This window comes from Petaurus breviceps, unplaced genomic scaffold, assembly GCF_028583685.1.
Source record: "Petaurus breviceps papuanus isolate PSGF00001 unplaced genomic scaffold, PetGlider_PUasm1.0 91133, whole genome shotgun sequence".
NCBI classification, from domain to species: Eukaryota; Metazoa; Chordata; class Mammalia; order Diprotodontia; family Petauridae; genus Petaurus; species Petaurus breviceps.
The window spans coordinates 52,434,651-52,461,847 of NW_027187419.1; the positions used below are offsets into that span (position 1 = coordinate 52,434,651).

At 39.2% G+C, this 27,197-nt stretch overlaps 1 protein-coding gene across 2 annotated transcripts in view; it reads left to right on the forward strand.

Annotated features, from left to right (window-relative positions):
* Positions 1-27,197, forward strand: part of MPHOSPH8 (M-phase phosphoprotein 8) — a 75,218-nt gene that overhangs the window by 33,904 nt on the left and 14,117 nt on the right. For both annotated transcript variants that reach the window (XM_069080048.1, XM_069080050.1), the window contains exons 8-10: positions 9,888-10,028; positions 10,522-10,608; positions 25,749-25,903. In XM_069080048.1, the coding sequence (XP_068936149.1) occupies positions 9,888-10,028; positions 10,522-10,608; positions 25,749-25,903 (383 nt within the window). The remainder of the gene's footprint in view (positions 1-9,887; positions 10,029-10,521; positions 10,609-25,748; positions 25,904-27,197) is intronic.

Below are 27,197 nucleotides of genomic sequence, written 5' to 3' on the forward strand. Positions count from 1 at the left end.
GCTACTCCATGGCCTGTAATCAGTTCATATTTTTTCTTGGAGGTTTTTGATGCGGGAGTTCTGACTTTGCTGTCTTCCTCCTGCTCCATGCCTTGATCTTTTATGTCCCCAAAAAAGGATTCTGTGGTCTGTCTGTGCTTCTGTTGCTTGCTCATGTTGCCAGCCAATTACTTGACTGGCATGGTAGAACTCTACTTCCAGAATGGAGAGAGCTTTGTACCAAATTACTGGGGTTTTTGCAGCTGCTGGAGCTATTAGGGTGCCGTCTCTACTGCCCCTGCAAGCTTTGGCTCACTTTGGCTCACGCATCCCAGGACAACTACCCAAGAACATGATCCAGATCCAAGCAGGTTAAAGCAAGAGCGATTGCCCTCTGAATGGTCACTCGGTCCCCCTACAATCTGCAGGCCAGGAGCTCTGGAAACAGCCATATAACTCCTCTGCTGCTTCTCTCCCTGGGGGCAGGGGCCCGCCCGTCTTTACTCTTCTGATTCCCCCTGTTCCAACAAAGCTCCACACTGACCTTTTACTTTGTCTTTGGAGTTTATGGGTTCAGAAGTCTGGAAACTGCCACAGCTACTGATAATTCACTCTCCTGAAGTCTTCTCAGACTGCCACTGGTCAGGGCTACCCTGGGGGTGGAACTGCATGGCTCACATGAGCCTGCGCTTGGCTCCCAGCTTGGTGCGATAGACCCTTCCTGTCTGCCTGCTGGGCTTCTTTTAGTAGGAGGTTTGTTTCTCTCTGTCACTTTGTGGGTTCTGTAGCTCTAAAGTTTGTTTAGAGTCATTTTTTACATGTATTGGAAGTGATTGGAGCAGGAGCCCACACCAAGTTTGTGCTTCTACTCCACCCCTCTTCTTCATTACAAATCCCAATACTTGGTCTGTATTATTTCTACCTAATGCAACCTTTTCACTGAACTTTCTTCTTCTTGTCAGAACTTTGACTTGCTTTTTGTTTCCGTTATAGTTAGTTTTATTTCCTTTTTTTCGTACCTATCAGAATACTATACAATTAGATTTTTCTCATTTTTTTACCTATGTTATAGATACTGTAAACAAAATGTTTTCTTCCAAATTAAGAAATTAGCTATATCTAGAATGCAGCAATTACACACATGGCAAATAATTCACCAAGTAAGATTTACTAGAACATATCATAAAATTTTAGAATAGCCAGTCAGGAAAGGTCACCAATTCAACAGTCAGTTATTTACATTTTCAAAACATGCTTCTTTTTATCTAAACTCCCAAGTCAGAGGTAAAAACTGAATGACAGAGTGTGTGGCGAGAATTCTTACTCAAAGAAATAGTCTCTGTCCTAGCAGTAAAAAGGAAAAGTCTTTCATTCTTTCTTGAGAACAGGCACACTCTCCACCTCTAAGATGGCGATCTCGAAGTGCACAGGCGTTTTCAACAGAATTTATAGGCCCTAAACACAACCCCTCTCGAACACCCCACCCACCCAACCCGGGCCCCCACCCTTCAGCTCATAGACTGGGTATGTTGGAGATACAGTCTATTCTTAGAAAATCTAATTTTTCCCCAGCAGCAAAGAAATAAGGAGGCAGGGTATTTGGGGTCCCCTGGTGTTTATAGAACATTGTATGTCTCAAAAAAACCACATATACAGTTTGCACTGGTTTGAACAGGATATCCTGAGGGGGCCAGGAATGGTTTGTAACAATCACAAGTTATAGAAGCATGCATGCAGACAGCTAAGCTATTCCCTGAGGGGGCTTCGCATTTGTCTCACTCAAATCCCTCCTCTTATTTTTGAAGACCCCTCACACCATTCCTGATATACCTCATCTATGAGTTTTGGGTCTATTTCCTGTGTCCTCTCCACTAATATTCTTACTTTCCCTGGACCTCCAAGCTCTGGAGGTTGGTGTGCATGGGCCTCGTTCTGGTCAAAGTGGTTTCTATTAATCTTTGGGCCAATCCTTGGATACGGGGTTATACAGTATCCTACTGCAGTATATACTCCAGCAGCTACCAAAGGAGGTGAGTGTGGGTATGCTATACCTTTCCATTTCCCAAACCAGGACTCCAACCACCTAGTAATCGGGTTGTTAATGCATGAGTTTTGGGACAGTTCCTCGGAGAGTGCTGTTAATCCCTGTAAGGCCCTGGTGATAGTATCATCTGGAGCATTGTTATTTGGTATATATGTGCAGCAGTTGGCTCCTATAATTTTAAAGACCCGCTCCCTTCTCAGCCAGTATCTAAGGCAAAGCAATTCTCCCAGGCCATTCTACTGGTTGCATCTAGCTTGCCAACAATCCCTTTCACCGCATCTTGGGTATAATTAATGAATCTGTTGATTGTAATAGATATAATTAATCCAGTCTACATTTTTGTTAATTGTCACCCTCCAGAAAAGAAAGGATTCAAATCCTCATGTCACCTGATTTCTGGCCTTGAATTCATCAGGCACTCATTTGGGGGCATCTCTACCATCCAGATAAATTTTCTCATCAAACGACCCGTGGGGGGCCTGGAGGCTGACCTCCCTCTTCCTCCAAGCTCCCCCTACCATTTCCTACAGTGGGGGCCGTCAAGGAAGCTATAGTAAAGGGGATAGCCATTTGTCCAAGGCACAGGTTCCTTTCCAGTGGAGGGGAAAAACAGGCCTAAGGACCCTCCACACAGTCACCAGAGATCCGCCCAGGGAATGGTCAGAGGCAGTTGTGCCCTGCTAACATTCCAAAATGAGGCTGCAGCTATCGAACTCCCCAGTCGACTGGTTCTCTAGAGTGTTTGTTTGGGTGAGGCATGTAGTGTAATTTCCAGTGATCTTGCCAATGGCCGGCTAGCCTTGGTATTTCTGGCTTTCATGGGTGGGTATAAGGAATGGAAAGCACTACAATTCCCTCCTGAGTTGCTGTTATTCTGGAATAGCCTCACTACACATTTGAACTCTGCCTCATGCCTGCCTATCCCCAAGGGGAAGGGTACCACTTGGGCTACTGGTTGAGCCATAGCACAAGCATAGCCATTACTCTTATTCAGGCTTTTAACAGTATATTTCACCCATTCATACCAGGCATTAGTGTCACCGTACCCTGTCTCAATTTCTAAAGTTTGTTTCAAATCAGTAACTTTTATCATTCTGATTTCGGGATTGGTTTCCTTGGGCAATGCTGTCAGGGCCGGTGACTGACCAGATGTGGTATTTGTTGAAGGGGTAGGTTGGATCCAGATTTTGAAGTTAATGTTAATTCTTCCTGAAGGATCAACCCCTCTTCCCTGGGCCCATATCCCAAATCCATACATCCCAACAACCTGATCATCTGCATTGACCAAGGTTAGGGTGTTAGGGCTACACTGATATATATAATTTTTGAAGTTAGACCTTTGTAATCTCAGTTCTGGGCATACCAGATCTCCAGCCAGAGGTCATGAACCACACATCTGACCAGGACAGGCAAGGGATATTTTTTTGGTCTTTTCCATGATTATATTCTGGTTCAAGGCACATGTATGTATCATAATTCCTATTTTTGCTTTATGTATCTACCCGGGTGTTACAAGCAGCTGCCTAACAGGTATCAAACTGAGCAGTCTGGACAGACACCTTCTGTTTAAGCACTATCTGGTGTACAGGGATTGGGTCAAAGGCATACAATAATCATGATTAAGGGAAAAACATGAAGCTAGAATTGCAAGTGAAGTGGTTGAGACCATGAGGACAAATGCACAGCAGACTAAGCAAGTAAAACAGGAGTAGTGGCAAAACAAAGAGCAGGAATAGGGTAGCCACAGCAGTCTTTTCACCTAGCAGCTAAAGTTTTCCTCTCAGGCTCTCAAGCTCTTGGGATGTTACCACCCTCTCGATCAAAGGTGTAGTTGCTCCTTTGACTTGGGTGTGATGAGTCCAGCCCCATTCCTTGGTCCTGATTGCAGTATCAGAAGTCAGCAGGATCTGGACGGGGTGAGCTTGTCTTCCCTCCAGGCTCGGATCAGGACCCAATCACCAGGCCAGAATTTGTGGATGGGGAACCCCAGAGAAGGAGCTTGAGCGATCAGCCCCTTTTTCTGCCGTGAAATCAAGGATTTTGCCAGAGAGTGTACATATCCCCTGAAAAATCTATCTTTGGTATCCCAGGCAGGGATCTTTCCTAGGGTTGCAGGATAGGGGTATCCTTACAACAATTCATAGGGTGACAATCCAGTGTCTCTACAGGGTTTGGTTTGAATCCTTACTAAGGCCAGGGGAAGGCATTTTGTCCATGGCAGCTGGGTTTCTAGCACCAATTTAGTCACCTGTCTCTTAATCTCTTGGTTCATTCACTCTACTTTACCAGAGGAGGGAGGGTGCCAGGGAGTATGGAAGTCCCAAAATATTTCAAGAGCCTGCATCAGAGATTGGAGGATCTTTGAGGTAAAGTGAGTTCCCTGATCTGAATTTATCCTTTCCACCAAACCATACCTGGGAATGATCTGTTCTAATAATGTCTTGCCAACCGCTGAGGCAGTAGCCTAGGCTAAGGGAAAGGCTTCAAGCCATGATGTGAGATGATCAACTATTACCAGGAGATATTTAATTCTTCCTATAGGGGGTAGCTCAGTGAAGTCCACCTGGAGTCTTTGGAATGGTCTGATCCCTGGGGGTATTACCTGTGTTGTTGCTCAGTGTTGGGCAGATTTATTTGTCCTTTGACATATAATACATCCCTTGACCATGTGGTGAGCCAGAGTATAGATACCAGGAGATACAAACCAAATTAGGACTGCATCACACAGGTTTTGGACATCCCAATGACTCCCCTGATGGAAATGCTGCAGAACTTGTCTTATACTGGCTTTGTTGATCATTTTCCACCCATCAGGCAGGAGCCACCTTCCTTCATCCTGGGTTGTGCCTAACTCCTGGGCTGCCTGTTTATCACTCTAGGTGTGAGTTTTGGAGGGAAAGCAGGTATCAGGACTAAAAATTGGTCTCTCTTCCTTCCATATTCTCCATCACCCACCCTCCTGGCTTCCTCGTCTACAAAGTGGTTTCCCCTAGCCTCAAAGGATTGTCTGGGATGATGCCTATTTACATGAACAACCGCCACATCCTTAGGCAACTGGAGGCCTGTTGTTTCCTAGTAGGCTCAATAGGAAAGAAGTAAAGCAAACTCCTATAAACATATCTAAAAAACACGCTGGGCCAAATTCTGATGGGAAAAGCCAATAAAAAGTCAGAGTGAGTCATTTTTCTAGTACACATCAGCACAAAAGAGACTGTGGAGACTGGAGAAGGGGTCTGACTAGGGGAAGACCTGTGAAAAACTCCATTGCAAAGGAGAAGGCTGTACAACAGAATAAGGAGAGGTACCACACCCACAATGGAGCACCATGATGGAACAGGTTGGCCAACTGCCAGCTTTGTTGCCAACTATGCATTTCCAGATCCTGGATCCAGGGTAGACTGAGGAGGGGACCTGGCTATAAGGGATGTTCCAGGGTAAGGAGCAGTTGCCCACTGCACATTATACTGAAAGAGCAAGCAGTGGTAATTTAACTCACCTTAGAAGTAGAGCAAGGTCTCAGTCCCAGCCCTGGACTAGTCTGAAGTCTGCAGACAAATAACTAGGGCAGGTATCCCAGATCAAAGGGAGAGCCTGCAGTTCTGTCACTCTGAACCAGTAAACCTTTCCAGCTTGCTGATAGGGAGCAGATTCCAGACTACTTTTGCTCAGGTTCAAACCCAGGTCAGGAATTTGCAGAACTCGGACCAGGGGAACAACAATCAGTCTATGTCTTAGATCAGAGTACTGAAAGCTTGCACATCCCTAGCATGTCCCTGAGATCCTGGAATGGAAATAACACTCAGTGCCCAAGAATGCAGCAGCAGGACAAGCGCAGAGCCATCCTCCAAAAGTGCCAGAAGGCTCAGCCATAATGTCATGTCCAGAGTCAAGGAACAGGCTGAAAGAATGGGCAAACAAAAAAGAACCTTACTATGAGTTATTATAGTAACAAGGATGCTTAAGGAACAAATACAGAAGAGAAGAAAAACAGCTTGGGCACAAATTCAGGAATTTCTGGAAGAGGAAAAGCAGGAGTTGATAATACTTTTTGTAAATGAAATGAGATTTGCAGAGGGAAAAAACGGAAAAGAAATGAGAACTTTGGAAGAAAGAATTGGAATTAACAGCCTGGCATAAGAGGTATAAAACCTGGCCCTAGCAACAAATTCTCTTGGGAATTAGAATGGACCAAAGAAAAGCCATGAACAAAGAGACTCTATGAGGCAACAAGGACTAATAAAAGAAAGTATAAGGTTACCTCATAGCAAAAGCAGGTGACCTGAAAATTAGATCACGGTGGAAAAAATTAAGAATCAGTGGACTACCTGAACACCATGACCCAAAAGAGAACCTAGATATCCTATTTCAAGAAATCTTAAAAGAGGGCAAAGTGGAAATAGACTCTACTGGTCCATTCCTAAAAGCAACTCCAAAATGAAAACTCCCAGTAACATCATAGCCAAAATCTGAGTTTCTAGGTCAAGGAAAAATACTGTAAGTAATTGCTTGGGAAGAAAGAATTTAGGTACTAAGAATGCAGTCAGAATGACACACAATTTAGCTGCGCACTCTTTAAAGAAGCAGAGAACTTGCAATATGATATTCCAAGAAGGCAGCAGAGTATAGGCTTATAGCTAAGAATAACTTATCCAGAGGAACTGAGTATTATGCATCTGAGTGGGGGAAATGGAACTTGAATGAAATTGAGAACTTCCAAGCATTTCTAATGAAAAGCCCAGGGTTGCAGAGAAACTCTGAAGGTCGAACACAGGATTGAAGTGAAACATGAAAAGGTAAACATGAATGAACAGTGCTGATAAACTGCTTACATTCAAATATGAAGAGATAATACATGTGTCTTCTTTGAACCTTATTATCACTAGGATTCACAGAGGGAATCCAATTAGACAAGACCTAGGAGTGATTCTGTTATTTCTTGATGGTCTTAAGAAAGAATGGAAAGAGAAGAGGAATATGCTGGAGGGGAAGGGAAAGGAAATTTAGAGGAAATCATCTTACACAATCAGGGCATGCAAGTAGACACCTATGCAACACATGAACCTCACATTTGTGCTGGTCAAAAGGAGGAAGGATGCAGACACAAAAAGAGTTGGGTTTCACTTAGCAGTGCAATAGGAAGGAAAGGAAAAGGTGGAATTAGTGACAGGGTAGGTTAAGGGGAAGGATTATTCCCAAGAAAAACACTAAGGATGTACACAAATGTTTATAGCTCTTTAATCAGGTGACAAAAAGTGAGAATCTGAGGGGCTGGCTATGAATTGGGAAATGACTGCACATGTTATGGCATGTGAATGTGAATGTGATACAAGAAGTGATGGAGGATGGTTTTAGAGAAACCTGGAAAGACATGTAGGAGCAGAGTGAAGTGAACAGATTCAGGAGAACAATTTATATAGTGACAGTAGTATTTTAAAGACAACTTTGAAAGATTAAGAGTAATTGATGCAGTGACCTACCATGATTCCAGAGGAGTAATGATAAAACACATTTTTCCACCCATCTCCTGATAAGAAAATGGAAATATATTTGCTTTACTGTACTGTTTATAACAAGTTTTCTTTTTTCATTCTCAATTGAGGAGATAGGAGAGAGAGAGAAGTTGGTTGATTGCTGATTGAAATATACATATTTCTGTGTGTTTATAACATTTCTATATAAAATGTTTACATACAAAATTTTAAGAGAAAAAAATAGAAAAGGTTACTATTAAGGAATGTTAAGAGATCCCCTGAACTTGTCTTTTTGAGTTGTTCTATTATCTAGAAAAACTGGACCCAGAGCTTGCAGGAGGCCTTGAATGTGTCAAGGATGAAGGTGCTTGTTTGTACCCCAAGCTGGACTCCCGGTGTGCCCTTGGGAGTCAAGACACAGGTGCCAGTCAGTCTACACTGGATTGAAAAAGTGCTTCTGCAGCTAGGACTAGATAAGCAGACCATTCTCTCTTCATAGTCTAGCAGTTCCCAAGGTAAAAGAATTCAGCTTTTGCCATCACCATGCTCTTTGCTTCAGGAGGGGTTTTGTCCTTTTCCCATCTTTATTGTACTTTTCCCCCTTATGTGCCATGCCCCTGTAGTAGAGATTTTTGTCACACACACGCACGCTCTCTCTCTCACTGTTCTATGTGGATTGTGAAGTCTTTCTGTTCCTACATGCATTTTCATTTCTCTTGTAATACACCTAGTTCATGTAAGTTTCATGAAATTGGTTGCTTATTGACAGTACTACAAAATTTTAAAAATGTAAGAAATTGTCAGAAAATGTCAGATACTGGAATGTTTTATTTCAAAGGAAGAAAAACAGGAATTTTTTTTTGGAGGGGGGAGACAAGGCAATTGGGGTTAAGTGACTTGCCCACGGAAAATAGGAAATTTTGATTCACACTTAGGCAGCATTGATTACACTTGATTTCAAAACTTTTGTGCAGTTTTTCAGCCTGCTGTAGAACAGTGAACATCCCTATTTAATCTTGTAAATATTTGAAATATCAAACTTATGCCCTTTTGTGGCTAGAAAAGCTAATGTATTCATTAATTTATAATAAAAATGTGGTCAATAAAATACCAGATCTCTCTACCAAATAATCCTTCTCAGTAGCTCTTTTTTTTAATTTTTCAAATGCTTTATTAACTTATGATTTACATCATTCATTTCTGCCAGACTTACAGTTACAAATTTTCTCCCCATTTTTCCCCTACCCACCGCCCCAAAATAGCAGTCCCACAGGATATCTCCTCCTCCAGTCTTCTCTCTCCCATATTTTCTCCCATACCCCTTTCGACTTTTCCAGTGGATCTCTATGCCCCATTGCCTATATATCTTATTTCCTAATTACATGTAAAATAGTATTAATAATAGTGTGTGTGTGTATATTTGATTTTAAAACTTTGAATTCCAGATTCATTCCCTTCTTCCCTTGTCACCTACCCTTACTAGGAAGATAAGCAGTTCATTATAGGTTGTACATGTGTGGCTAATGCTAAACAATACCCTCCCTCCTATCCCACTTGTTCTATTCTCTACTTTGATCCCGTCCCTTTTCAAAAATGGATGCTTCCAACTTCCCTCCCCCCTCCAGCCTCCCCTCCCTTCCATCATCCCCCCTCTCAACCCCTTCCCCTCCTACTCTCCTGTAGGGTGAGATACCCTATTTAGTGTGTATCTCATTCCCTCCTCAAGACAGATTCAGTGGGAATAAGGTTGACCCATTCCCTTTTATCTTCCTATTCTTCCCCTCCATTGTAACCATTTTCCCTTGCCTCTTCTATATGAGATAGTTCACCCCATTCTGTCTCTCCCCATCTCCTCTCATTATATTCCTCTCTCACCTCTTAATTTCACCTTTTAAGTATCATCCCTTCCTGTTAAATTGGTCCTGTGCCCTCTATGTATACCTGTAAACATACATACACACATTCACATATGTATTCATATGCCCATATACCCTCACATATAGACATATATATATTTCTATTCCCTTCCACTACTGAGAAAAGTTTCATAAGTTACAATTATTGTTTTTCCATGTAGGAATGTTAATAGTTCAACTTTGATAAGTTCCTTATGATTTCTTTTCCCTGTTTACCTTCTCATGCAATGGCAAACTACTCCAGTTATCTTTGCCAAGAAAATCTTAAATGGGGTCACCGAGAGTCAGACATGACTGAAAAATGACTAAACAACAAAATATCCAGGGTCCAGTCACTAAATTTTATACACAATAGGTACTTAATAAATGGTCACTGAAGTGTCTTGTGTTAAATTGATTTTAAAACTCATTTCTAAGCGTTTCGTTCTAAAAGAGTTTCTTATTAAAACTTAATTTTTGTTCCCCCTTAAAATAAAGGACTCTAGTGGAATGACTCTGGTGATGCTTGCAGCAGCAGGAGGACAAGACGACCTACTCAGGCTCCTTATCAAGAAAGGAGCTAAAGTTAATGGTAGACAAAAAAATGGAACTACTGCTCTCATTCATGCAGCTGAGAAGGTTAGTTACTTTTCAATGCAGTGCATTCATTTTAGTCATCTTGGCATAAAGACTGACTGCCATTGGGTCCAGGAAGATGTTGCTTTTTATAAGACAACCCCCAGAATGTCAGAGAGTCACATGTATCTTTCTATTCTATATTGAAATGACAACTGCTTAGTTTACTAATACTGATCTACTTTGTATTTACAAACCTTATGCACCAAGGACTTTTTGTAGAGCAGTTAATGAAATACTCAAAATAATAACTCTCCAAAGAACCTATGGTATCAGATAGTATTAATTAAAATAAATGTGTCCATTAGAAATTAGCATGTTTTGTAATTGAAAATAAAGTCATAAATAAATCTGTTATGTGTAATGGACAATTGGTTGGGACTGATTTTGGTTTTCCTTATTGCCAAACTATTAGCAAAATTATAAATTTTTTGCCCATTAATTGCAAAAGTAATGATTTATGATTTCAGTTTGACTGTTTCTCTTCTTTTCAAAGAACTTTCTAACTACAGTGGCTATTCTTTTGGAAGCTGGAGCTTTTGTGAATGTTCAGCAAAGTAATGGAGAAACTGCTTTAATGAAGGTAATACTTTTTTCACAGTCAGCAGAACATATAATACTATGAATTAGATGTTAGTCTGGAAAGAGAACAAGTGAAAAGACAAGAAAGATCTATCTTAAGACAGATCAGATGTAAAAGCAATATAAAAATTAATATCCCATGATAATACTTAAAATACCAGCAATTAGGAGGTTGATGAAGCATTTAGAATTTTGGGGGGCAAAATAGGATTAATCTAGGAAGATATTATGGAGAAGATTTTATTAATAACTGTTTTTGTATCATATCCTTTTCCCTTCCCAACCCAGCAAGTCATCCTTTATAACCAAGAATAAAAAATTGAGGGTGAGAAGAAAAGCAGTTCAACAATATGTTACTGTATCTGCTAGGTCTGACAGTAGTGTTCTATTCACTGTTCCATTCCCACAGTCCCTCACCTCTGGAAAGAAGGGAAGATAAATTTTTCTTAGCTCTTCATTCAGGTGAAACTTGGTCATTGTAATTTAAATGGTGCTCATTTTCACAGTTTTTTTTATTTCCTTTTACATTGTGGCAGTTATTTAGTATATTGTTTTTCTGGCTCTGCTGATTTCCCTCTGCATCAGTTCATTTGTCTTCCCAGGCTTCTCTGAATTCTCCATATTTAGTGTTTCTTATAATACAGTAATTTTCCATTGCATCCATATAGCACATTTTGCTTAGCAAATTGACAATTATCGGACATCTTTGACTCCAGTTCTTTATTATCACCAGAAGGACTGCTATGATTTTTTCCCCACTCTTAACAAAAGCCATATCGGACAGGCAATTCAATATGCAGAGTAGAACAGAAAAAGAAAACTGGATATGAAACTGATTTTCCTGTGTTTTGTATAAAAGGCACATCCAGCATGTGAATAAGAAAAGTCTTGCTTTCCTGTATTTCCTCCTCTGTGCATGTGAAAAAAATCCTTCAATACTTTTTTTCTTTTTGGCAACCCTCTTGCTATGCCACTGTCCTCCGCACTTCCCCTAATTTGGGAAAAGAAAAAAAAAATAATAAAAATGAAGTCACTATAATTTTGGTGTATATAGAAATTTTCTTTTTGTCTTCACATGTTCAGAATATAGGCCTTGTGATGGCATCTCATAGACGTGATTATTAAGCTTTTAAAATTTTTGATGGTCACATTTTATTTTTATTTATTTTTGTTGCTTTTTGGAGGGCACTTGGGGTTAAAAGTGACTTGCCCAAGGTCACACAGCTAGTTAAGTGTTAAGTGTCTTAGGTCATATTTGAACTCAGGTACTCCTGACTCCAGGGCCGGTGCTCTATTCACTGCGCCACCTAGCGGCCCCAAGCTAAGTTTTTTTTTTTTTTTAAAGTAAAATTACTTGGTTTTGACATTAGTTTTTTTAAAAATTTTGAGTTCTTTCCTTCCCTCCCCCTCCTGTTGAGAAGGAAGAAACTTGCTACTAATTATACATGTGAAATTATACATGTCAAAACATCTTTCCATATTTGCATGTAAACTTTTAGTCTGTTCCTTATATTTATCACTGAGAATCACCTGTTTTAAGCGTGGGTATGATCCAGTGTGGTAGAGTGAAAGTGGTACTGGATTTGGAGTCAGTCATTTTACAAAATAATAAGGAGTTTTGTGATCCCAGAGTTGCCAGTGCACTCTGTCCCAAAGCTGCTTTCTTTTCTATTATTTATATATACTGTATAGCTATACATTCACATTGTCTTCCCAGTTAGACTGTTAATTCCTTGAGGGTTTGAACTGTTTTAATTTTGTTTTTGTATCCCCAGAGCTTAGCATAGTGTTTGGTACACATTAGGAGCTTAATAAAATCTTGATTACTGATTTAAATTCTGTCCTTGAAACTTACTGCTTCTTGTAACCTTGGGCAAGTCCCTTAGCCTTTCTAGACATTATTAATTCATCTGTAAAACAAACGGGTTGTAGTACCAGATGGTATCCACTTGTCTTTCCAGCTCTAAATTTATGATGCTAAAATTCTGTCACTTTTGTTCTCAGAAACCAACAGTGGTTCCCAGCAGCTATTCAATTCAAATTTGTAATCATAGGTTGTATGTCTTTGTCTATTTCAAAATTTAACCGTCCTCTTTTGCTGATAAACCCTGTCTTTTCGTTTCAGCTAAAACAATTTAAAGCTTAGGCATAAAATGATCAGTTATCAGGTTGCAATTTTCCTTCATGTTACTTACATTGCTGCCTTCTCACAGCCTTCCAACTGAATATATTTATAAACTTTTATAGCAGCTAGGTGACCCAATGGATAGAGTGCCAGGCTTGATATAAGGAAGACCTGAATCTCATACTTGGTAGCTATGTGACCCTGGCTAAGTCATTTAGCCTCTATTTGCCTGAGGTTCCTCAGCTATAAAATGGAGATAACAACACTTGCCTCACGGGATTGTTGTGAGGACCCAATGAGACAATACCTATAAAAGTGCTTAGCACAGTATTTGGCAAGTAGTAGCCATGTAAATGCTACCTATTATCATTGTTATTAATATTTTAATGTTCTTGTTTTTTTGTTTGAGTATCACCAAAGAGAATGACTTAACAAAAAGTTGCTGGATTTTGCAAGCACTCTCCTTAGTCCTGCCAGATCTAGGGACTGCTGTGTTTAGGCTTATAGAATAGAGTTTTATTACAGCCTGAGACGTGGAAATTTCAGTTACATTTCCTATAGCTTAAGATATTACTATAGACTCCTTTTGAGTTTGAGCTAGGAAGCTTAGACGATCTGCTCTTACTGTCTTGTTTTCTTTTACTTTTGATAGACTACTTTGACCTCACTTTCAGAACCAAAATTTTATTTCTATGTCAAGATGTTAGATTTGGTTCATATTCCTCATTTGTGCTATTAGGCTATTACTTTCTAGTTTTCTTTTCCTATCTCAGTATAATTTTTCATTAGAACACATACATCTTTTCTAAACTTTTTGTCTTATAGTTTTTATATCAGCACAATGCTAAAGCTATGTGAGAGAAAAAAAATTTATGGTGCATTTCCTCTTCATAATTTATCTTCTTTGTGGCTAAATGAAACTTTCACAGCTAAGACTTCTAGAGAGTAAGACCAGTTCTTTTTGTAAGGCCAGAGCCTTTAATCTACATGATAAATGCTAAGTTACAAGGGGAAAGATAAGTGTAGGGAAAGAATCAAAAGGTGGGTAGAGCTTGAGATAAAGTCTGAAGTTTTGGAAGAATTGAGGAAAAGATGGATTTGAGGTTGAGGGAACAACAAAGTTCTCAGCACATAGTATTAAATACTTCTTCAAAGTTAAGTAGGCTAGTCCTTAGTCGACAGACATATATTTCATCATCAGACCCAATACCTGAAGCTTTTCCAGCTTGGTAGAACCTGCCAAGAAATACATGGCTGGTGGTGGGAGGAGCAGTGAGACAAAAATATTATAGTTCAAGTAGTTAGGATAACAAGGCCTGAAGTCCACCCTCAGCTTTGTAGCTTACCTGCTTTGACCTTGGGCTAGTGACTTAACAATGAGAAAATATCTTTAGCTGTGAAGTGGGTATCCTGGGTATTTCACAAGGTCATTGTGGAGATGAAATTAAATGACAGGAAAGTATTTCATATTTATATTTGTTCAACAAATGTAAATTGTTTGTTAAATTGTAGGATCATTTTGAAGGACTTGAAAAAGGGAAAAAATTGCAGAGATATATTAGTTATCTTGAAATATATAAAGGGCTATTTATGTCCTTTTTTTTTTTTCATTTTTCAAATGCCTTATTAACTTCAGATTTACATCATTCATTTCTGCCAGATTGAGTTCAAATTTTCTCCCCATTTTTCCCCTACCCACCATCCCAAAATAGCAGTCCCACAGGATATCCCCTCCTCCAATCTGCTCTCTCCCATATCTTCTCCCATACCCCCTTTGACTTTTCCAGTAGGGTAGGTGGATCTCTATGCCCCAGTGCCTGTATATCTTGTTTCCCAGTTACATGTAAAATAGTATATATATAAATATTTTTAAACATTTGATTTTAAAACTCTGAATTCCAGATTCATTCCCTTCCTCCCTTGTCACCCACCCTTACTGGGAAGATAAGCAATTCAGTATAGGTTGTACTTGTGTAGCTAATGCAAAACATTACCATAGTAAATATATTGTAAAAGGCTGACTGTATTTCCCTCCCTCCTATCTCACCTCCTGCTTGAGATAGTTTACCACAATCTGTCTCTCCCCATCTCCTCTCATTACATTCCTCTCTCACCTCTTGATTTCACCTTTTAAATATCATCTCTTCCTGTTAAATTGGTCCTGTGCCCTCTATGTATACCTGTACACATATATACACACATTCACATATGTATTCATACGCCCGTATACCCTTCGATATAGACATATGTATACATATTTCTATTCCCTTCAACTATTTTCATACTGAGAAAAGTTTCATCAGTTACAATTATCGTTTTTCCATGTAGGAATGTTAATAGTTCAACTTTGTTAAGTTTCTTATGATTTCTTTTCCCTGTTTAGCTTCTCATGCTTCTCTTGTTTCTTGTATCTGAATGTCAGATTTTCTATTCAACTCTGGTTTTTTTCATCAAATATACTTGAAAGTCCTCTATTCCATTGAATGACCATATTTTCCCCTGAGACATGATACTCAGTTTTGCTGGGTAGGTGACTCTTGGCTTTAATCCCAGCTCCTTTGACCTCCGGAATTTCACATTCCAAGCCCTTCGATCCCTCATTGTAGAAGCTGCCACATCCTGGGTTATCCTCATTGTGTTTCCACAATATTCAAATTGTTTCTTCTTGGCTGCTTGTAATATTCTCTCCTTTATCTGAGAATTCTGGAACCTGGCTATAATATTCCTAGGAGTTTTCTTTTTCGGATCTTTTTAAGGAAGTAGATTCTTTCAACCTCTATTTTGCCCTCTCGTTCTAAAACATCAGGGCAGTTTTCCTTGAGAATTTCTTGGAAGATGATTTCTAGGTTCTTTCTTTGATCATGGCTTTCACGTAGTCCAATAATTTTTAAATTCTCTCTCCTGGATCTATTTTCCAGGTCAGTGGTTTTTCCAATGAGATATTTCACATTGCCTTCTATTCTTTTGTTTGTTTGGATCTGTTTACCAGCATCTTGATTTCTCATAAAGTCATTAGCTTCCATTTGCTCCAGTCTAATTCTGGAGGAATGATTCTCCTCATTGAGCTTTTGAGATTCTTTTTCCATCTGGCAAATTCGGCTTTTTAAGGCATTCTTCTCCTCATTGCCTTTTTGAGCCTCTTTTGCCATTTGAGTTAGTCTGTTTTATAAGGTATTATTTTCCTCAGTCAAGCTGTTGATTCTCATTTCATAATTTTCTTGCATTGTTCTCATTTCTCTTCCCAATTTTTCCTCCACTTCTCTTATCTGCTTCTTAAGGTTTTCTGGCCTGTAACCAGCTCATATTTTTTTTGGAAGCTTTTGGTGCAGGAATTCTAACTTCACTGTCTTTTTCCTGTTCCATGCTTTGATCCTTTTTGTCTTCAAAGTAGGAGTCTAATGTTGGATTGCTTTCCTTGGTTTGCTTCCTTTGCCTGATCATGTCGCCACTCAGTTAGTTGACCACTGGCCTTTCTGCCACAGTAGGACTCTGCCACCAGATAGGGGAACTTCATACCAAATGCTGGGGTTTTCTCAGCTGCCGGAGGTATTAGTTGGGTGCCTTCTCTGAGGTCTCCACACGCTCTGGCAAGCTGGACACACACCCCAGGACCTCCACTCTAGACCACAATCCAAATCCAAGCAGGTTAAAGCAAGAGTGATTACCCCTCAGACTGGTTGTTTGGTCCCCCTACACTCTGCGGACCAGGAGCTGAAGCTGCCATGTGGTAGTGGCTGCATCACAGCCCTCAGCAGCTTCTCACCCTGGGGGCAAAAACTGATGCACTCCCAACTACTGGGTCCCAAAGTCCAGACTGCACTGACTTCTCACTTTGTCCTTAGCATCTATGTGTTGATAATTCTGGAAACGGTCACAGCTGCTGGTGATCTGGTGTCCCTGTAGCTGGTGGTGGGTTAGGCCTGCCCTGGGGCTAAACCTTGGAGTGGGGCTGGGCTCAGCTCCCAGAGTGCTGGCTGACTCCTGCTGGCCTTCCAGGCTGTTCTCAGCAGGAGGTTAGCTTCTCTGTGTCATTTTGTGGGTTCTGTAGTTCCAAAGTTTGTTGAAGAGTCCCCTTTTAATGAATTTTAGGTGGTGGGAGCCGGAGCCACATGGAGGTCCTGTTTCTTCTCCGCCATCTTGACTCCAACCCCCCAAAATTTTTATTTTAGACTCAAAGGCCAGAACACAAATAAAGAATAGCGAAAAGAAACAAAAACATATCATAAACTTAAATATTGGAATTTAAATACAAAGTTAGAAAGAAATAAAAGCATGTTATGTGCATGTCAGACCATATGAGAGGATTCAAAATATGTAACGATATCTTTTCACTCCAAGAAGCCTTTAGGAGAAAGAATGCCTGTTTTATGGGGAATTGTCCGTCTTTTCTCTGCTTCCTTGAGGGTTTTCTTTTGTTCTCTGCTGCATACTTTTTTACTTTATTCTTTTTTTCCTTCTACTCGATTCCCCCCCCCCAGAAGGCCACAATAAAGTTCAGATATGTTTCTCTCTAGCTATAAATACATACACACATATACATATATATAATATGTATTTACACATATACATTCCCAAACTTATTCTACTCAAGTTTGTGTTTATGTATGTGCATATCTCTTGTTTCCTATCCCTCCACTACTTTACTTTTACCCACTACCTTGCCCTCTTATGAATTACCTACCCTTCTCAAAGGAACCCTCCCCTATCCTCCCATTCCCATAAATCTAAACACCCTTCTATACCCCTATTTACCTATTCTCTCACCCTCCCCTCTAAAGATCCTTCTCTTGTCCTCTCTCCCTTCCCTATGCCCCTACCATTTTATTTCTTCTGAATTTAGAAGACTTTTATACTCTTTTCAGTATACACCTATTGCTCCCTCTTACACTCATTCCTGATGAAAGTAGGTTACCAGAACTACCAGCCCTCCTTCCCCATCTAATTCCTGTGTCAGTTCTTCCTCTTGCACCTCATTTGTATAAAATAATTACTCTTTTTAGCTATTCCTAATTGGTTTTACTTTTTAAATTCATATCATGCCCAGGTTTTCTCCAATCTTTCTTATGAAGTACCCAATGATTAATAAGAATCTTAGATGTAAATTTTACATTTTATATATAAAAAGTAAGCAGTCTGTCCTTATAGATAGATGCCTTATAACCAGTCTTTGTTATGTACCTTATATTTATATTGATTCTTGTATGTCAAATCATCTACTAAGTATAGGATTTTTTTTTAACAAAGTCTTGAAAATCTGAAAGTTTATCAAATGTATCAAATTTATTTTTCATTTAACATAATAGTTAACTTTGTAGGGTATGATATTTTTGGCCTGAGCCCCAGTTCTTTTGCTCTTTGATATGTTGTGTTCCAAAACCTGCAGTCTTAATGTTTTTGCTGCTAGATCGTGTGTAATTCTAGTTGTAGCACCATCATATTTAAATTGTTTTAATCTTGATGCTTTTAATAGTTTTTCCTTGAGCTGGGAATTTTGGAATTTGACTATGGTATTCATATGAGTTTTCCTCATAGGATCTCTTTTAAAAGTGGTGATCAATGGATTTTTTTCTATTTCTGCTTTCCACCCTTGTTTTAATGCTTCAGGACAATTTTCTTTAATTATTTATGGTATTATTGTATCAAGATTCTTTTTTGATCATAACTTTCAGTAAGTCCAATTATTTTTATATTTTCTCTTCTTGATCTGTTCTCTAAATCTGTTCTTTTTCTTATAAGATGTTTCACTTACTCTACTATTTTTTCATTATTCATATTTTGTTTAATCATTTCTTGATCTCTTATAATTTCACTGGCTTCACTTTGCCCAATTCTAATTCTCAAGGTGTCATTTCCTTCTTTAAGACTCTGGATCTCCTTTTCTAATTGGTTACTTTTCCTTTCATACCCTTCTTGTTTCTCTTGGATTATTCTTATGTTCTTTTTTAATTTTTCCTCCAGCTCTGTCATTTGATTTTTAAAGTCTTTTTTAACGTCTTCTATAAATTCTTTTTGGGCAGGTGACTATTTGACGTTACTCTTTCGGGGTTTCTTTACTTCATTTTCCTCCTCTGAAGATGAACTCCAGTCATCTCTACTCCCTCAATAGGTTTCTATAGTTGGATTCTTTCTCCTTTTCCTGGGCATTTTTTTTTTTGTGGTGATAATCAGGGATATAGGAAATGGTACCTCTTGCCCCAGATCTTCAGTTCTTCCCTCTAGCCAGAAACCAAAGCCAAACCTCCAACCTCTTGTAAGTGCCAACAATCAGGGGCTTTCTGCCCCACCTGCTTGTGCACTCACTGGGGGTGTGCTGGTTCCTTTTTGACCCCCTCCCCACCCCCCTGCACTTCTCTTTGCAACATAGCTGGGTTTGGCATTCCTGGTCAGCAGAGGTTCCCCTGATCTTCCCAGGCTCAAACGCCCAACTCCCCTCACTATCCTGGGATAAAAGTTCATGTAGCTGGGGCGAGGCAGCCTCTCAGACCAGCTAACCCCAGGGCTTGCTGCTTGTTGTATAAGAGGCTTGCTGCTTGCTGTTAAAAGGGAACCTAACCTGTAGGTGTTTACTCTTCACAGGGACCAAACTTTGACAGGGGATTTTTCTTCCGATCTTCTCAAACTGTCCCAGGAGGACCCATGTTATGCCCTTGTTCTTATTTTTATCCACCCACAGTTTGTTTGCCCTAAGGTGCTATTTCAATTTTTTTGTGGGGGAAAATCTTGAGAGCTTGGAGTTTTCTGACCTACTCTGCCATCTTCCCAGAATCCTCTCTAAAGGGCTATTTGTAATAGAAGGATTAGACTTTTTCTGCTATATAAGTGTAGATAGAAGGATGTTTCAAAAGAGGCAAATTTAGGATTGAAGTCAAGAAAAACTTAGCAACAATTAGTCATTCTATGGTGGAACAGGTTGCTTTGAGCATTAGTAGGCTCCAGCTCCCCCTTACTGGAGAGCTTCAAGCTAACAGGTATGTAGAACATCGCTCAGATATGTTATAAAGGGGATTCTTGTACAGATTGTACAAGACTTGGGAATTTCTTCAAACTTGAGATTCTGTGAATCAGTATTGAGCTTTGTATTTTTCAAATAACCATTATCATGATCTAAAGAAGATGAGATAGAGTTGACAGGGGCCATTGAAGAGGCCCGGATGCCGGGGGGTGTGCAGAGGCCCTGATAAGGCCTGATCAATGTGGCAGCAAGTTGACCTACCAACTGCAAGGGCCATTGCCAGGCCTATCACTGCAGGGCTGGGACTGGACGGAGTTGGGTACAGAACCCACAAAATGACAGAGAGAAGCTAACCTCCCACTGAAGGCAGGCCAGCAGGAAGGGGCCAGCACAGCACTCTGGGAGCCGAGCCCAGCCCCATGTGAGCCAGAGGTTTTAGCCTCAGGGCGGTCACAACCAGCCACCTGCTGGAGGGACTTCAGATCACCAGCAGCTGTGGTGGTTTGCGAATTATCAATCCATAGATGCTAAGGACAAAGTGAGAGGTAAGTGTAGTGTGGACTTTGGGACCTGGGAATTTGGGAATGCGATCGGCCTTTGCCCCTAGGGTGAGAAGAGGCTGAGATGTTGTGGCCCTGCAGCCGCCGCCACGGGGCTGCTTCAGAGCTCCTGGCCTACAGATTGAAGGGGAACCAAGCGACCAGTCTGAGGGGTAATCCCTCTTGCTTTAACCTGCTTGGGTCTGAATTGCGGTCTAGGGTGGAGGTCTTGGTGTGTGTGACCAGTTTGCCAGAGTGTGGGGAGGCTTCAGAGAAGGCACCCAACTAATAGCTCCAGCAGGTGAGAAAACCCCAGCTATTTGGGACAAAGCTCCCCCTTCTGGTAGCAGAGTTCTACTGTGGCAAAAAGCTCAGAAGTCAAGTAACTTGAGTGGCAACATGAGCAGATGAGGGAAGCAAGGCAAGCACAGTAATCCAACTTTCAACTCCTTTTTTGGGGACTAAAAGGATCAAAGCATGGAACAGAAGGAAGACAGCAAAGTCAGAACTCCTGCACCAGAAGCTTCCAAAAAAATACAAGCTGGTTACAGGCTAAAGAGGACCTTAAGAAGGATTTTGAAAACCAAATAAGAGAATTGGGGAATAAATTGGGAAGAGAAGTGAGAACGATGCAAGATAATTATGAACTGAGAGTCAACAACCTGACTGAAGAAAATAATACCTTAAAAAATAGATTAACTCAAATGGCAAAAGAGGATCAAAAAGGCAATGAGGAGAAGAATGCCTTAAAAAGCCGAATTTGCCAGATGGAAAAAGAATTTCAAAAGCTCACTGAAGAGAATCATTCCTTCAGAATTATATTGGAGGAAATGGAAGCTAGGGACTTTATGAGAAAACAAGATAATATTAAAGAGATCCAAACAAATGAAAAAATAGAAGGCAATGTGAAATATCTCATTGAAAAAACCACTGACCTGGAGAATAAATCCAGGAGAGATAATTTAAAAATTATTGGACTACCTGAAAGCCATGATCAAAAAAAGAACCTAGAAATCATTCTTAAAGAAATTCTCAAGGAAAATTACCCTGATGTTTTGGAACGAGAGGGCAAAACAGAGGTTGAAAGAATCCACCTGGGGCGCCATAAGAGCACCAGCCCCGGAGTCAGGAGGACCCGGGATCGGTTCCGGCCTCAGATATTTAACACCCACACACAAAAAAACTGGCTTTGTAACCTTGGGCAAGTTACTTAACCCCAATTGCTTTAAAAATAGAGGAAGGAAGGAAGGAAAAAGAAAAAGAAAGAAAGAAAGAATCCACCAATCACTTTCTGAAAAAGATCCCAAAAGGAAAACTCCTAGGAATATTATAGCCAGGTTCCGGAGTTCCCAGATCAAGGAGAAAATATTAGAAGCACTCAGGAAGAAACAATTTGAATACTGTGGAAACACAATCAGGGTAACACAGGATCTGGCAGCTTCTACACTGAGGGATTGAAGGGTTTGGAATATGATATTCTGAAGGTCAAAGAGCTGGGATTAAAACCAATCACCTACCCAGCAAAACTGAGTATCATGTTTCACAGGGAAAATATGGTCGTTCAGTGAAATAGAATACTTTCAAGCGTTCTTGCTGAAAAAAACCAGAGTTTAATAGAAAATTTGACATTCAGATACAAGAAGCAAGAGAAGCATGAGAAGGTAAACAGGGAAAAGAAATCATAAGGAATTTATCAAAGTTGAACTACTTAAATTCATACACAGAAAAATGATAATTGTAACTCATGAAACTTTTCTCAGTATGAGAATACTTGAAGGGAATAGAAATGTATATATATGTATACATACATATATATGTCTGTATAGGAGGGTATATGGGCATATGAATATGTGAGAATGTATACATGTGTACAGGTATACATAGACGGTGCAGGACCAGTTGAATAGAAGGGAATGATACTTAAAAGGTGAAATTAAGTGGTGAGAGAGGAACATAATAAAAGGAGATGGGGAGAGATAGAATAGGGTAAATTATCTCATATAGAAGAGGCAAGGGAAAACTATTACAATGGAGGGCAAGAACAGGAAAGCAAAAGGGAATGAGTCAACCCTATTCTCAATGAATTTGACTTAGGGAGGTAATCACATACACACTAAACAGGGTATCTCACCCTGTAGGAGAGTGGGGGGAGATGAAATGAGAAGGGGTGATGATGGAAGGGAGCGCAGGCTGTGGGGGAGGGAAGTTTGTAGCACCCACTTTTGAAAAGGGACAGGATCAAAGTAGAGAATAGAACAAGTGGGGGGTGGGTTGGGATGGAGGGAAATATAGTCATTCTTTCACAGTATATCCACTATGGAAATGTTTTGCATGGCTACACATGTATAGCCTATGTTGAATTGTTTGTCTTCTCAGTAAGGATGGTTGACAAGGGAGGTAGGGAAGGAATCTGGAATTCAAAGGTTTAAAATAAAATGTTTAAATATATTATTATTATTATTATTATTATACATGTAACTGGGAAATAAGATATACAGACACTGGGGCATAGAGATCCACCATGCCCTACTGGAAAGTCGGAGGGGGTATGGAGGAAGACATAGGAGAGAGAATATTGGAGGAGGGGATACTCAGTGGGATCGCTGTTTTGGGGTGGTGGGTAGGGGGAAAATGGGGAGAAAATTTGTAACTCAAAATCTTGTAGAAATGAATGATGTAATCTAAAAAAGTTAAATTAAAAAAATAAAGATAAAATAGATGACATAAACATTCAGGATCGATAAACATGCATATTATAACAAACTGTTAGCAAGGGTAAAACCTATGAATGAAGAATACTTCTGTTAAATTGCTAAATGCTTCTAAAAAATAACACCATGTCAGTCTCAACAATTATTATTCATCTCTTACTAATTTATTTCATCATAAGATCATAGACTTTAGAGTCTATGTAACAGACCTGCAAAAGTCATCTGGTCCAGTCGCTTCAATTTATAGTTGAATAAACAGACTTAGAGAGGTGATTTACCCCAAATCACCAAAATAGTAAGTAGCAAAGCTGAAATTACAACAGTAGTCTTCTGACTCCAAATCTAGTGTTCTTTTGATTTTACTGTAATAATTCAAATGTTACTAAGTAACTTTTGTAAGTTAAGTAGAATATGTGTGTATAGATAGATATAGATAGATAATATGTACATTAGTGTGGCATATGTATAGAAGGTTATCTGAATACAAACTACTATACATACATTACAAGGCATCTTATCCAAATGGATTTTTTTTTTTTTTGCTTTTTGGAGGGCAATTGGAGTTAAGTGACTTGCCCAAGGTCACACAGCTGGTCTTTGTGTTAATTGATTTTCTTTTTAAAATTGCTTTGTAAACTCTTGGGGGATTTGTTCTTTGGTGTTATTTCTGGTACTTACAGAAATACCATAATTTATGGACTTCAGAAAAACTTGGAGAGGCATGTATGAACTGATGCCGAGTGAAGTGGGCAGAACCAGGAGAATATTGTACACAGTAACAGCAACATTGCATGATGACTAACATTGATAGACTTAGTTTTTCTCAGCAATGCAGGGATCTAAGACAGCTCCAAAAGACTCACAATGGGAAATGCTGTCCACATCCAAAGAAAGAACTATGGTGTCTGAATGCAGATTTATGCGTACTATTTGCTTTCTCTCTCTTTTTTTGTTTTGTTTCTTCTTTCTCGTGGTTCTTCCCATTGGTCTCAATTTGTCTTTACAACATGACTAATGTGGAAATTTATTTTTAAAAAATAAAATAATTTGTTTCCAAATAGGAGAAAAGCAACAGACTAGCTGTTAGGTTAAAGACCATAAAAGCTATGATTGTGTGCCACATAGGCAAAGGATAACTAGAAATAGTGGTGTTTTTTGGTTTTGTTTTTTGCTTTTTGGAGGGCAGTTGGGGTTAAGTGACTTGCCCAAAGTAACAAGCTAGTAATTATGTCAAGTGTCAGAGGCTGGATTTGAACTCAGGTCCTCCTGACTACAGGGCCAGTGCTCTATTCACTGTGCCACCTAGATGACCCCATAGAGATAGTATTTTAAATAAGTAAGTAGACTTTATTCTATATTGTCATCTTCAGGGGTGCTTTATTATAAACTTTTAATTTCAGACAATTATCTCACCTCTTGTTCTCATTTGTTCTTATTAATTACTTTTTAATGATATATATGTGTGTGTATACACATTTATATCCATATACATACATACATATAAAAAAAACAGGAGATCCATATGAAGGGTAAATATAGGTTACCATAAATACTGGAAGGGGTTTAAAATTTGTAACCTAAATTTTTTAAATTTTTATATAGAACAAATTGTTGTTTTTTTCTGTTAGGTGCCTAGTTCAATGAAGATCAGTATTTTCTTTACTTCCAAAGTTTGATTAGGTTATTCATATAATTTTTTAACTGGAAATATACTAGTAAGCAGATGATGGGTAGTCCACTGTCTTATTTTCCAGATGAGGAAAGAAAGGGCCAGAAAAGTTTTTGATTTAACTGAGTGTATACAGTTCCTTAGAAGCAAAGCCAGGATTAGACCCAGGTGTTTTCACTAAGTAAAATGTTTTATTCAGTTATACAAATATTCTCTCTGATAGGAAAAACCTTCCCCCAAAAAAGTAAACTGGAGAAGGATGAATAAGATAAATAAGATGGTCAAAGACATATTTATAGTGTGAAATTCGTTCACAAGAAAAAAAATCACCCTACATGTTATCTTGCACTCTGCTCTAGCTTCAAGGAAGCTGTCTTGACCCAGTTTATCCATCTTTTACAGTGCTACCTGAGGTTTGCTGTATGGCAGAGTCTCTTTTTAAATTAATTGCTGTCATGAATATGAGAATGGTTTCTGATTCCACATAGTATAGTCAAAGAATCACAGTGAAAACTAGTCTAGCAAGAATGCTTTCGTCAAGGATTGACTTTTTTGGCAGCCACAGGGGTGATATTAAAATCAGTAGAATAAGAATCTTTTAAGTACTTTCCAAGAAGGTCTAGAACTTGGTAGCTTTGTAGCCTAGTAGAGTGCTAGAGGACTGGATCTTGAGTCAGAAAGACCTGAGTTCAAATGCAGCCTCAGATACTTAGTAGCTTTGTGATGCTGATTGAATCACTTTACTGTCTGTCTTAGTTATCTTGTCTGTAAAATGGAGATCAAAATAGCACGTATTTCAAGGGTTGTTAAGCAAGGACAAAATGAGATATATGTAAAGCATTTACAGACCTTAAAGTGCTATAAATGATAGTTGTTATTATCGTTGACAAAAATATCTTTTCAAGACCTCCTGTTTTGAAGAGTCAAGTCAAATGTTAGTTGAATAATTCAAGCAGATCCTTATATTTGACATTGTATCCTAACGTAGAACACTACCTTGTCCTTGCCCTGAAGAAATTCTTTTTACATTTAAATGTCTTCCAAAAAACTCATTATAGGAAAAAAATGGCAGATTTTATGTGTGTGTGTACACCTTAGCCTTTACTTTTATATAATTACTTGCCTTAATGTTTTTCTTGTTACAGGCTTGTAAAAGAGGAAACTCGGATATTGTAAGGCTTGTGATTGAATGTGGAGCAGATTGTAATATTTTGTCAAAGCATCAGAATAGTGCTTTGCATTTTGCTAAGCAGTGTAATAATGTATTGGTATATGATCTGCTGAAGAGTCACTTAGAAACGTAAGTATGAAATAAAGATGCTTAAAGCTATGCTTACTTAGGCACTTTAGGGTAGTTATTTTAGTTGCAAAATATTTTTAAGAATTGTAATTTCAGAGGCAGAGCCAATGTGGCAGAATAGAGAAGCACTCAGCCAAACTGTCCCATATTCCATACCAAACAATTTTAAAATAACACCTCAAATTGAATTCTGGAGCAGTAGAATGAACCAAAGGTCAATTAAAACAGTTTTCTAGTCCAAGACAACTTAGGAGATGGACAGGAAAGGTCTGTCTCACCTTTGGAGCACAGTGAAGACTGCAGCACAGACCCAGCAGTGGGCCTTAGAGGCAACTTCATAATTCCAAGACAGAGAGAAGGGCTATCAGTTGTGGCTGAGGAGAACAGAGCACCTAGTCATAGTCCCAGGGCTAGGAGGAGTGCTAGGGGAAACAAGGTCCCTTCCTGGGTAAAGAACAAAGCACAGGCCAAGAAAGCAATGACCAAACTCTCCTTAGATCATACAAGTTTGGAAATAGGGAAAACCTACAGGCCCCCAGAGCTAGCTCTGAAAACAGCAGCAAGAAAGACCTGAGCCAGGGAGCAGAGGACAACTTTAACATTAAACTAAAAATAAAAAAATTAGGCTGGAAAAATTAACAAAGAAAGAACCTGACCATAGAAAATTACTATGCTAACAGGGAAGATGAAAATGCAAATGAAGAAGAAGAAAATTAATTCAGAACAGCTACATGCAGAAGCATCAAAGAAAAATGTGAATTGGTCAAAGGTTTAAAAAAGAATTCCTGGAAGAGCTTTAAAAAGGAGATACAATGATACAAGCAAATCATGAAAAAAAGAGTCAACATCTTGATAAAGGAGACACAAAAATATAAAGAAAGTAACACCTATTAGTATAGTAATTCCAATACCGTAAAAACTATTTGGAAAAATAGGCAAAAGGACCCCTACCAAATATCTTTTACAACCAAATATGGTACTATTCCCTAAACCAGGAAGAGCAAATGCAGAAAAAAGACTATAAACAACTTTCCCTAATAAACATTAATGCAGAAATTTAAAATAAAAAAATGACAAGGATATTACAAAAATCATACACTATAACTAGATGGAATTTATACCAGGATTGCAAAGATGGTTCAATATTAGGAAAACTATCTGGGATGACTGGGTGGTACAGTGAGTGGAGCGCCAGCCCTGGAGCCAGGAAGACATGGGTTTGGATCAACTTGACACTTGCTAGCCATGTGACCCTGCCTTCCCACCCTCCAAAAAGCAAAAAATTAATATACAT